The 13,422-nt window shown below is 35.6% G+C and overlaps 2 protein-coding genes across 8 annotated transcripts in view; both read right to left on the bottom strand.

Annotated features, from left to right (window-relative positions):
- The window catches only part of LOC5576493 (atypical protein kinase C), a 454,102-nt gene that overhangs the window by 202,499 nt on the left and 238,181 nt on the right, over positions 1-13,422 (bottom strand). The gene's annotated exons all lie outside the window — the stretch shown is intronic.
- On the bottom strand, positions 1,976-3,701 carry LOC110678457 (lipase 1-like). Its single transcript, XM_021851381.1, has 2 exons — positions 3,052-3,701; positions 1,976-2,989 (listed from the first exon to the last, which is right to left on the bottom strand). The coding sequence occupies exons 1-2, from the start codon at positions 3,172-3,174 to the stop codon at positions 2,012-2,014; spliced, it is 1,101 nt and encodes a 366-aa protein (XP_021707073.1). The 5' UTR covers positions 3,175-3,701; the 3' UTR covers positions 1,976-2,011.

Below are 13,422 nucleotides of genomic sequence, written 5' to 3'. Positions count from 1 at the left end.
GAACAACTTTACCAAAAACAGGAGTTTTTGTGGCTCTTAAATTGACTGATTTAGAACTTTTGTTCCTATGTTTACATAGTTTTTCAGGCTCCAGTGTTTTTCATTCCACTATCTCATGAAAGTAGTCTATGAACCACTTTAAGAGCTGAAAAAAAAACATTTTTTTGATGATGATTAGTTATCTTTTATATTACAAAGTTGCTTGAAAATAAATGGTCTACAACTTTGCTGAAGAATGTGAACCATAGTTTCTACAAGTAAGAAAGTTAAATATTTCATTTATTTGAAAATTATGGTTACAAACAAAGGGCGTACTAATGTAAACAACTATGTAGACAGTTATTTGTCTGAAATTTCCTCGTAAATCCGCTTTCCGAAGCACTCTTGAGGACGACTTTATTATTAATTCTTTCGTGTATCGTAATTGATAGTAACCATTGATTAACCCTCTAATACCCAACCCCGCCTTTAGACGGGGTACACTTTGGAATTTTGTGTATTTTTTCGTAGCTCGGAAATCAAAATTATTTTATTTTTGGCTTAAACTTTGACTCATAACACGCATGTAAGAAAATTTTTTTATGACTTTTGAAACTTTTTGTATTTTTGAAAATTGTTTGAAAAATTGTATTCTTATATAACCTATAAGTTCCCGGGGTTAATTTTACGTGTAATATAAAAAATCATACCTTTTATATTTTTCTACGATCGACCTATCACAAAAGAAGAGCCTGGTGGTATCAAAATAATTTCAAACCTGTTTTTCCGTTAGTTACACGGAAAATAAAATACGCGAAAAAAAATTGAAAATTTAATATTTTTAAAAGCACCGCAAAAATTTAAATTTTTATTATTGCCAAAAATCAACTACCAGAAAAGGCTTCAAGAAAAAATGAAAAAAGCTAGGGATGTTCAAAAATAAAAATTATAAAAATCAAAAACCAAAATTCAAAAATTCACGAATAAAAAAAAATAATTGCCCAGAACGTGTTTAGAACGATTTTAGATAACGAAAAATAATGTTTAAATCGAAAATAAAAATTTGGGTATTAGAGGGTTAAGGGCCGTAATGTATTTTTTTTTTACTAATATTTATACCATTGATTGTAAAGACATGCAATATAATTCTCGCATTTAGTATCATACAGTTGGAAATAGTAGCCCGGCCATGTAAATATCTAAAGTCGATTTTCTTTGCATCAACACCCTTATGATACTGTACGCACGAATTGTTCTTTTCTATTTGTAGTCTTATTCCTATACTCACGTTACAATACCGAAATGTATCGGTTGATGTTGGGTTTGTTGGATAGTGATGATTATATTTCGAATAACACCATAAATTCAGATTTTTACCGCTAGATGGCTTTAAAACTGTTCAAACATCTAAACCCATTCGAACTTTTATTGCCCACTACAACATAGTCCCGGACGGCTGTTTTAAGATTCATCCATTTCACTCCTCCAAGTTTCGTTTTCACTACAGTCAATTCTTCACAACTCGATGTCTATTCCGTATCACGATATCGTGTTATGGAACCATAGTAAAAGCTTTCCATTGCTACCTCGATGGTCCCTCGAACCACAATTACACTGATTTGGTGTTCTATAACTCGAAACGTCCTTAACTCGATTAAACCTTCAATATCTGGTTATAGAAAGTTGACTGTATTCATCAAAAACGCAGCATCATGCTACGTTTTGTTCAATCCGTTATTGATACCACCCATGTCCAAACTAGTTTAACCAACATCGTTTCACATTTAGCTGAACCATATCACCTTTCAATGAATCGACCTAATCGAGCGCCAGTTTTTTCCTGCTCAGCGTAAATTAGCATCAAACGCGCATCAAGCGGGCCTTCGAGAACGTTATTCCACTTTTTCCGCATCTCTGCTAAAAGGCGGTGCATCCAAACGAGGGGACTTCTCTCAAACCGGTTTAGCCTAAATGAACCTAACTTCCTCACGACGGATTAGTTTGCTAATCAATAATTTATTCGCACTCGCACTTATTCACTCATTAGGGCCTCCTTCGCTACCGTTACTTCCTCTATTTGTTTGGACTTGGCAACGATGTCCTCAACAACCATAGGGTAAACGTTACTGGCGGCTTCCGTCCTAGACGTAAAGTCGCCGTGGTCCAACAGGTCGTACTCGATCAACTGGACGCCCGTTTCCTTCGGCAGCTGGGTACTGAGGTGTTCGACGTCCTTTGGGTGGACCGTGCTATCCCTGCCGCCATAATGTAGAACCACTGGGCGAGTGATCTTCGAGAGGTCGTAGTTCGGAGGATCGCGACTTCCGTATCGCTCCATGTTCCTCCTTGGCCCGTGATCGAATCGTCGAAACTGCCCGGAAAGGATCAACTGCTGGTAGTGCTCCAACTGTTTCCGGGAGTTCTTCGACAGCTGATTGCTGTTGATCAGAATCTGGTCGACGGACATCGGTAAGATAAATCGGAACTTGTTGAACAGCAACGCGACCAGTTTGAACTGACTGTTGGCCATGAAGGCAGCCGGGGCGAGAAGATTCACGGACGTGATCTTGGCGTTGTACTCGGGACGTTCCGAGAGCAGAGTAAGCGCAGCTGAAGCTCCTTCGGAGTAGGCGATAAGGTGGAGCTGTTTGCGCTGAGAGATTTCCAAGGCGGCATCTATCATAGCCGCCAGGTCGTAGAAGCCAATTTCATGGAAGCTGAAGTCCCAGAACTGACTTGAGTCGTTGGAGAAGGTAAGGTGACCGGCAGATTCGGGCGATGCCCGAGAGTTTCCGAGCCAAACTTCCATCCCGGCTTCCAAGAGCTGCATTGGGAGATTCTTTTCCAGGTTCAGCCAACCGGCAGACGATTGACGAATTCCGTGCTGGATAAGGACCGCACCCTGAGCTGGAACTTGCGGAAGCAATCGATACACTATCAGTTGGTAGCCATCGTCCGTGGTGACCCGGTAGCGTTCCGTATTGATCTCGTATTGTGTGATGTAGTCTTCCTTCGATAAAAAAGGTGATCAATTACCATCAATCAAAACCCAAGATCAACTGCAATACTCACGGTTCGACTCCGATCGGAGTTATCTACGGTCCTCCTCACTGCTCTACCGGCGACGAAGGTAATCGTTGCCAGAACTAGCAGCAGCAGCACCGTTTGGTTGGAGGTCCCTCCTGATCGAATCATTATGCGCAACTGATCGCGATGAGCCGCGAACTGAACCTCGGAAGGCCTCGCAGAATGCCACAACCACTGGGAACTGGTTTGTTTGCTGCAAATCCTTTTTCGCAAGCCCCCAGAAGTTTGCGCCTTTTTTTCTTTGCGTCATTCCGACGGTGGGAGGAATTTCTGACGCCGATGCCCGGATAATTTGCCCGAAACATAAATCTAATACCCCATAATAAGGCACACAGTGTTCAGGTTTTTGTGCAGAGTCATGGTGAAGCAATAGCTTCAATGGGCGACCCGGAGGGATCGATTGCAAAAGATCCCGGCCCGGAAATGAGAAGTGGTGATGTGTGTGGCAAGGCAAATTTCGTTGTCACTAATTCTAATCGTTCTAACTGTTGTGAGCAATCGCATAATGACGGGTGATTCCCGATCGCGAGTGGATGAGATAATTGTTGTTCATTTACAAGCTTCAAAGACAATAGCAAGGAATCTCAAGATCGATTTAAACTTGAATTCGACTCTGATCCGTTTTCTTTTTTATAATTTCGATTCCATGATTTGAATTTTATTATTTTGATTTCATGATCTCAATTTAACGACTTCCGATTTTACGAATTCGATTCCATGTTTCCGATATTATGATTTCGATTCCATGATAGATATTGATTTCACGATTTCGATTTCATGATTTCGATGCCATGTTCAAGATTTCGTGGTTTCGATTCCATAATTTTGATCTCATGATGCTATTCTTCGAGTCCATGATTTCGTTTTTATGATTTCGATTCTATGATTTTTTTTTCTATAATTTTGCTTCCAGAATTGTGATCCCATGATTGATTCCTTTCTTCGATTCCATGGTTCCGATTTCATGATTTTGATTCCATGATTTCGATTCTATAGTTTCGATTCCATAAATTTGAGTACATGATTTCGATTGAATAACTTTGATTCTATTATTCCGATTCTATGATGGATCGAACATGATTTTGATTCCTTGATTTCGATTTTATTACTTTGATTCCATAATTTCAGTTAATGTTTCGATTTGATTTCTCTGGATTATTTTTCTGACATTATTAACATATTTCGATTTCGTGATTTCGGATTCACGATTTCGGTTTCATAGTTGAGATTTTATGATTTCGATTTCGTGTTTTTATTATATGATTTCGATATCATGTTTTTAATTCCATGATTTCAATTCTCTGATATTGATTCCATAATTTCTACTCCATAATTTCAATTCCATGGTTTTCATGATTTCGATTCTGTTTCGTTTCAGTTTTGATTCCATGACTTTAATTTGATTTCTTTGAATCAATTTCTGGTACCGTTAACGGATTTACAAGATGATTTACGTGAAAACCTACTGTTATTATTTAAATTGAAAGTTTATCATTTTTCACAGATCTTCTTTGAATAGATAATCTTTGAAGGAGTTGAGAGATTGCTCTGTTTGTAAGAATGAATATATATATATTACACTTCCGAATAAAACAATGTAGAATTCCAAAGAATTTTAATGAAAACTTCTTGAAAATTATTTTGATAAGTCAAGATAGATTTTCTCATCATGATTCCTCCGCAGTTTCAAAATCTCTTCCAAGGATTCCAGAAATCTATCAACAAATTTCTATAGAAAGTGTTCTATGAGTTCAAGAATTCCTCCATTGAATTCCTCAAAGATACCTTAACCAATTTCTATATAATTTTCGTCACAAACCTTCCATCAGTTAAACTTTGATAAATTTAATAATTTTCACGAAAATTTAGCTGTAATTTTGCACAAGACTTTCTTTAGAAATTCCATCAGCGATTCTTCCGGTAATTCTTCCACTGATTTCTTCTGTAGTTATTCCAGGAAATCTTTTCAAAAGTTCCTACAGAATTACAACGTTTCCAATGTTAAAATTTGTAGGAAAACCTGCAAATATTGCATTGAATTGTACTGATTTTTTCATTAAATCGTACTACTTGAGTTTTTACTTCAATTTCCCCTGAAGTAATTCAAGCCACTTCTGCCGAAATTCCTTCAAAATTTCCCCTACCAATTGCTTCAAAATTTCGTTCTGCGAATATTCCATGAAATCATTCAGGGACCTGTCCAAATCGATTGCTCAGATAATTACTCCAGGTATATTTTCAGAATATTTTCCACGGACTCAAATAGAAATTTTTGCAGTTGTATTCATGAAGTATGTACCGTTTTGATTCATATTACGGACACTTAAGGCCTCAGTGAAGTATAAACCAGCATAGAGCATACAAAATAAATCATTCTGTATGATTCCATAGCGTTATCGAGCGTCGGAAGCCCTTAGCTTTCGGATGGTGGGTAAAGAATACGCTTTCGCAACTTGAATAATTTTAAATAAATCAAAATGTGTGGCCTTCTCATGATTCTTATTCCGGACGCTTCCTCACTTTTGCCTCATATTTCGGACACTTTGATTCGAATTCCGGACAGCTCATGATAATCATTAATGGAACAGTCAAATCATTAATTGAAATCGTCAAACCACTAAAGACGTCTAAGTTTGTTGGGCATTATAAATTTTCAAAGATATTTATGGAAAAAGCTTAATAAAACAAGCCTCGAAAGTAAGCACTTTTGAACGGCGAAAATTGAAACATTTCGTGTGAAATGTTTCCCATACAAAGGAGAGTGTCCGGAATTTGAGGCTGTCCGTAATATGAATCAAAACGGTAATTTCTTGCATAGATTTCTCAAGGGATTACTCCTGCATTCCATCTATGAATTACAACAGTAGGCGCTTTATGGATTCTCCAGAAATTTAATAAAGGGCTTCTATCAGGAAATGCCACAATTATAATTCTAGTACCTTTTCAGTTTATTCCTATGAACAATTTGCCTCGGGACACTGGGCGAAGTTTTCCAGCAATTTCTCGAGGACATTTTGCAGAGTATTATCCATGGTTTCGTTTCACTTTTTCAATTATTATCCTAGCTATTTCTCGAGAGAATCCTTTAAGATCTTCCCAATGTTCTAGAACCTCCCGTTGAAGTCCATGCTTGAGTTCATCAGGTTTTCCACAAGACGACAATTTCCTCATAGATTAATTTGGAATTTAAAGGTACATCCCGGTTTATTTTAGAAATTCCTCTTTTAATGTCCCTGACAGTTTCTTGGTGGGACCTCCCGAACGAAAGTTTAGCAGCAAATCGTAAGGAGTTGAATGACAACAATATGTCCTACAATAAAAGCAACGAACGTTCTCGTTAGCTGAAAAACCTTGGAAATTCCATATCAGAATTTGACTGTTAACCATCTTCGGCTTTGAATATATAAACTAATAAATAATAAATAATTACCCTTGCGAAATGGGTCATGGAGGTTTCTAAGAAGTTGTTTACCCTACGTATCCTGTAGGCCCGTAGGAATTCTTGGAAACAAACATACGCTTTGCAACATAACTTGCACTTAGTAAGGAAATATAAAAATTATGCACTCTTAAAAATAATGAAAATCACTGTTGACGTAATTCACATCATGACTGAATGACACATGATGTAAGTGATGAAATGACGTGAAAATGTGTTCTGAAAGATGTATTGAACGAGAAATGTAATTTTACATGATGAAGGACATGAAAACGATGGCACCTTGATTGACACCATCGTATTTAAAATGTGACACAAATTTACGTCATTTGGCTCGCTTCTTTTATGTGCATCCAAAAGACGTAAAATCACATGATTTTTTCGGAGTGTGTGTTTTGAATACCAAAACTTTTCAATTTCATTAAAATTGTTATGTTGAAAACTGGGGTTTGTAAGAATTTATAAAAATCAATCGGCTCCGTAATGCCAAGCAGCACTTGAGCCTGCTCATAATCACTTAGTTATGGTAAGTTCTTATAAAATTGAATGATTTTATATAATCGAAATCATTCCAAACCGGTTTTTGGTATTGAAATACATTGTATCCCTCAAAGCTCCGGGATAGACATTTTATTTTCAATTGACTGGCTCAGAAAAAAATAAGTTTAACCCTCTAATACCCAAATTTTTATTTTCGATTTAAGTATTATTTTTCGTTATCTAAAATCGTTCTAAACACGTTTTGGGCAATTATTTATTTTTATTCGCAAATTTTTAAATTTTTGTTTTTGATTTTTATAATTTTTATTTTTGAGCATCCCTAGCTGTTTTCATTTTTTCTTCAAGCCTTTTCTAGTTGTTGATTTTTGGCAATAATAAAAATTTAAATTTTTACAACACTTTTAAAAACATTAATTTTTTTTTTCGGAGCGTATTTTATTTTCCGTGTAACTAACGGAAAAAAACAGGTTTGAAATTATATTAATACCACCAGGCTGTTCTTTTGTGATAGGTTGATCGTAGAAAAATATAAAAGGTACGATTTTTTATATTACACGTTAAATGAACCCCAGGCTTTTGTAGTTTATATAAGAATGCAATTTTTCAAACAATTTCTAAACATACAAAAAAGTTTCAAAAGTCATAAAAAACTTTTCTAATATGCCTGTTATGAGTCAAAATATAAGCCAAAAATAAAAACATTTTGATTTCCGAGCTACGAAAAAATATACAAAATTTTAAAGTGTATCCCGTCTAAAGCCGGGGTTGGGTGTTAGAGGGTTAACCCCTCTAACGGCAGCTTCAATTTTTACCGCAAAAAAATATTCAAACCTTGATAACTTTTTTGTTTCTCGATATTTTTGCACCATTTTTTTACTCGTCCTCAAAAAACTCTTCTAGTTTAAGAATCGATGTCGATATTTGTCATTGGTGTTCTGGTTTTAAAAATATTCCGATATTCCTGGGGAGACCGACATTCTTCATATAAAACGTCTTTTGCGGCCATTTTGTTTTACGTCAATTTATCAAAAAAAAAAACAAATTGTAGGCTACACAAAGCTAGGTGATAAGGAGCTACTCGGAAAAAATCATACAAATCGGGTAAGTATTCTAGAAGATATCTGAAAATTACGATATTATAGTTTTTAAAGGTTTTAAGATCTTTATTTGTCCAGTGTGGTACCAGACATATGAATGCTCATTACTCAAAGACGGCTGCACCAAATTCTATCATTTTTTCGCAACATACTAATGTATTGTTCCGAAGAGTGAATATTCGAATACGATACCAATTCTGTAGCCTGAGATATTTACGTGGGTTATAGCTTAGCGTCGGTTCTCCGAGGAATTTCGGAATATCTCAGAATCCAGTTGACCAATGAACAATTGACACAAATTATAAAACTAGAAGGGTTTTTTCAAATCTTGTGATATAGCGGACTTTGGGGCAAGTGTGCAAGCCCTGCTTTTTATAAAAACTGCAATATATATTTTCTCTTTGAGCTTAACAATATGTTCCCTTATAGTTCACAATACAATGATCAAAATATGATCAAAATTGCTATATTTTTCACTTATTTACATCGACTTGTGCAAAGACAACCAAATTTGAGTGGATTTTTATAAATTTCGTTGTTTCTAAGTAGCATGGTGAAAGGTATATTATTAACAGATTTTCCAAACGTACTGTACATCGTGAAACTATTCAAATGTGTAAGTTATTGTGGCATTTGAACGAAAGAAGTATTTAGTTTCTCATACGAAATCCAGTTTGGTTGAAATGTATACTTATTGGGGCAAGTATGCCACCTATTTGGTAAATAAAAATTGTTGGAGAGAAATTTACAAAAAGGTAAACATCATCAATAAAATCATAACAATAAACCAAAATGAGGCACCAGAAGTAGTTTCTGAAGTATAGTAGGGAAATAACTGACATTTTTGCCCCTCAAAGTGATTTTTTCACAAAATATTCAATATTAACATGTTTTTCGGCTTATTAAGTACCGTTTAATATATCTACATCAATATTTTACCGTTATTTAGAGCTGATCTAGTTTAATATTATACATATTCGCCGTAATATAAGGGTAATGCATATATTGTAATTGTTGAGGATTTATTGCTTCCATATTGAGAATAGAACAATAATTAACTGCAATGTGAACACTCGTGACATTAGTACTCTACTTCTAAAGTGTCTACTCTTTACCAAAACTAGGCAATACGACCAAGTAGGCGACGATGTTCCACTCTTTCACTTTCTAAGCAACCGTCAACCAGAGTAGACGCAATTCAGAAATATCAACGAACAGTAATGAATGGAGACAAAAATAACCATTTTAGTTATTCGAATTGAGTAATAGAGAGTTACGCATGTTTTGAACCTTGTTATAAAGCACGGTTAACTTAAAATTATTTTTTAAATTACCGATCAGCGTCTGCTTTGTAAGTAATATTAATAAAAAAAATAAAGAAAGTTCTATAACAAGTAGAATTACATGCGATGTTCATTCGGTGGCCGTCTTGCCCCATAGTGTCGAAAAATGGGTTATTTTGGATGATATTTGAGAAGCTCCAAAACTATTACTTTTTGAAATTATTTTCTTTTTAAATAGCCAAGTGGTTATGAAAAGATGTGAAACTAACCTCATGGGGCTAAATTGGTAGATTTTATAAGCTTTAGGCAAAGTTAGAGAACAATTTGCTTAAGGTGGCACACTTGCACTAAATTCCGCTACTGGCGCAAAAAAAAATCGAGAAACAAAAAATATATCAAGGTTTTAATATTTGTATTACGGTAAAATATGAAGCTGCCGGTAGAAGGGTTAAAGCAATACTTAAAAATCAGAGGAACAGCATCTTAGGAAAAATTAGATGATAAATTTCTAGAGATATTACAATTATCTTAGACATTCTACCAACTTCCTACATGAAGAATTCCTGCAGTTAATATAGGCCAGCCTAAGAGGGAATTTCTAATTAAATTATTATTATTATTGTTTTTTAATTATATCTACAACATTTATGTGAAATGAAAGCTACCAATCCATATTTTGTGAGAAAAAATACTACAACTTGGCAAAACAATATTGTTTCGCATCAATATAGATTAACATAACCAGTATTGACCACATTCCTAATTATGGTGCTTTAATTGGCCAATCACATTGATTTCTGATAAGATTGCCTAATTTGGGAGCACCATGGCCAAATTGGGTATATGGGAGCTCCAATTTAATGGAAGCAGAGTTTCCATAGCATTCTGTAGAGTATTTGTTATAAGAGACAGCTGTCTTTAGAGAGAAATTTGAATAAATCCCCGTAGTAATCCCAGAAAAAATTGCCTGTGTAATTCCAGAGAGAAAATTTAGAAAAATCAAAACCTTTGGTAAAACTAGAAGCCTAAAACCGAAACATATTAAATGGAGCTATACAACTGTTCGTCGATCAATATTGGCGTATGGATTCCTTGTGTGTTTTTTTTAGTACACGGTTTACTAAACAAAAATCCCGTGAATCATAGATTCACCCACACTTCGTGTTTGTGTTTGGTGAATTGAGACAACATTTTACTTGCTCAAAGTTATTTCAAAATTGCTTGTAACTTTTCTACAGTAAATTTTCCATACAATTCTCTTTACGGATATAAAGGACATCTGTCTACCTGGGAACAAGATTATAGAAAGATGCTAAATGGTACACTAATGGTTCCTTTCTTGAAGGAAGTGCTTATACCGGTGTGGTGTATATTCTTGACAGCTAAAGTTATACTTGAGTTATACTCCTTTGGTAGGGCTCTACCCCATTTAGCATAAAGCCATTTGGCATAATGCCATTTGGCATAATGGCCATTTGGAATAACGGCCATTTGGCATAATTGAATGAAATATTGTTTTTCTCACATTTCAAAACGTTTATTTTGGTGCTTAAAATATTTGTCTAAGACAAGTAAAGTTTACTGGAAGAAGGGGAAAATATTGACCATGATTTTTAGTTTGCAGAAGTAATGTGAAGTACAATGAAACACATTAAGAAAGAATCATTGTCACAAAGTGTGCATTTAAGGCTGATGACAAAAACATCAGCCATGTAAAGTCACATCTGCAATTGAACATGTCGTTGGAGAAGTATTATGTAGATGGAGATCCAATCATATAGGATAATTGATTTCAATACAGCATCATTAGAAAGTGTGTTGAAACACAACAACGAACCGGGTCGTTGTGTACAATTTGACCAAATGAAAGAGTGGGCTTGACTCCCATAAGTTAAGAAATTCCATGTGCGGCTGTGTACACACTTGGATTTTTTTTTTAATTTCACGTATACGTTATATATCTTGAGGAGAAGTTGAAGTAGCAGAACCTGCAAAATACTGCAGCCGCATTGTTCAAATTTTACAGAAATGAACATTATGCGTTAGTGCAGAGCAATTAATATAGATTAGTAAATTTCACCTTCCTCCAAACATGAGCTGTTCTTTTGAGTTTGCATGTTAGCTAATCCTTACTTTTATACCGTGTTGCTTCGAATTGCTAGAAGCTTTGAAAGTCGGGCAGTGGCATGTTTCTCGGTGTATTTGGACCAAATTCCGACTTTCTCGTAGCAGTGTCGATGGTTTAGTGGTAAGCATGATTGATCAATTCTCATCGACGCCGTCGGGTTTTTCTGAGACATTAACTCCCTGATCTTTCGGAAGGGAAGAAAAATCCTTGGTCCCAGCCCATTTGCTGATGAGTTCGATATGTAGTGTCCCAGGTGCGTGTGACTGTCTCTCTGGGCTTCGATCCTAGATCCAGCCGACATTAAACAAACAACTGGCCCAGAGAAATAAGACGAAGTGTTATTTCGTCTAATTTCCATAATTGCAACTTCTTCTACATTGTCCATGCATAAAAGTAGCCAAAAAAAAAAAAGAATTTTGTGTGAATTAAGACCGGTATCGAAGCGTCCGGGCAATTCGAATCAACACGATACCAAGGAAATCCGATGTAATAAACTTCGATCTTGGCGTACCTATGATTCGTTATGCTGCAAACTAAAAAGAACAGTTTATGTTTGAAAGAAGGTATAATTTTTAATACAGTAATTCGCCAATTATTGAATGCATAAAGGCTCGCTAATTGTAGAACACGTTATTAGGAATACATGCACTATTAAAAATAGACGAGATTTTCAGCCGTTCAACGATAGGTTAGTTGCCCTACTGAATTATTAATCAGTATAAACTGATTTTTGTAGCATTTAAGGCAAAGCATCTTGAGATTGTCCTTCTTTAGAACATTGATAGTTCTTTATATTTGGTTTCTACGCCCTCAGAATTGAAAAATAATCTATATTGTTAGAGGCTAAGCTAAACGATTTCATACAACTGCGTTTCCAGCTGCGACAAAATTGTGACATCCAAGCCACGTACAAAAATCGAACTACAGCATTATCACAAATAAAAGAAAACAGAGGTTCAGAGAGCATTTTACGATTGAGCGAGATCACTATATGGTGGCGAATTTTATACTCCTCATATTACTCCTACAAATAAGTACTCACATCTGCAAGTGTCACTTGGAAGGCGCCGGTTGGAACTCGGAAGTGATTCAATTCTATTGACTAGAATCGAAGATGACACGTTGGATTTATCGAGTCCAAATTTGAGATTATTTTTTGTGGAAATGTATTCTTCAAATTATGCCAAATGGCGTTATGCCAAACGGCATTATGCCAAATGGCAATTATGCCAAATGGCGTTATGCCAAATGGAATAATGCCAAATGGCCGTTTGGTAGACCCTGTCACGTTTTTTAGGCGGAAATAGTTGCTCCATCAGCCTTTCAACAGCACCTTATAGGAAAAAGTAATCAAACCTCTTGTTTCGACCAACTCAACTGAATCGTATTATCCAAGTAAAATCCATTGATTGAATACTGCTGACAAAGCACTATCATTGGAGTCACTTTTCGTTGTGAATTTTTCATGGCTTACCTGAAAAAAAGAAAAACAAAATGAGAATTAGCTTTGCTGATTTGCTGCGTTTATACCTCAATTGACGTGGATAACCGAAACTCGTGCAATACCGACGCCTGACACTTTCTTAAGCCCAGTAAACTGAAGACTTACAGTTTATAAAATTAATACACAGCTGTGCATATAAAAACAGTAGTGGAAATCGAATTTCAAACAAAATGATCCAACTTGGCATACTGTAGCTAAGATGAGTAGAGAAATGAACAATATTACCTACAATCGAAAGGAACAAAGTCTTAATATCGAACACACTGAAACTGTTGATCATTTTGTCGTTAGTCACACCCCAAGAAGCCCGTTGTCAACAAGTCAAAAAACTTCCCAAGCATCATTCGAATAAATCCACCCAATTTATAAACTTTTGACAGTCTAACTAACAAATCGCCTTCACA

Source organism: Aedes aegypti, chromosome 3, assembly GCF_002204515.2.
Source record: "Aedes aegypti strain LVP_AGWG chromosome 3, AaegL5.0 Primary Assembly, whole genome shotgun sequence".
NCBI classification, from domain to species: Eukaryota; Metazoa; Arthropoda; class Insecta; order Diptera; family Culicidae; genus Aedes; species Aedes aegypti.
This window is presented reverse-complemented; position numbering and strand designations above follow the sequence as displayed.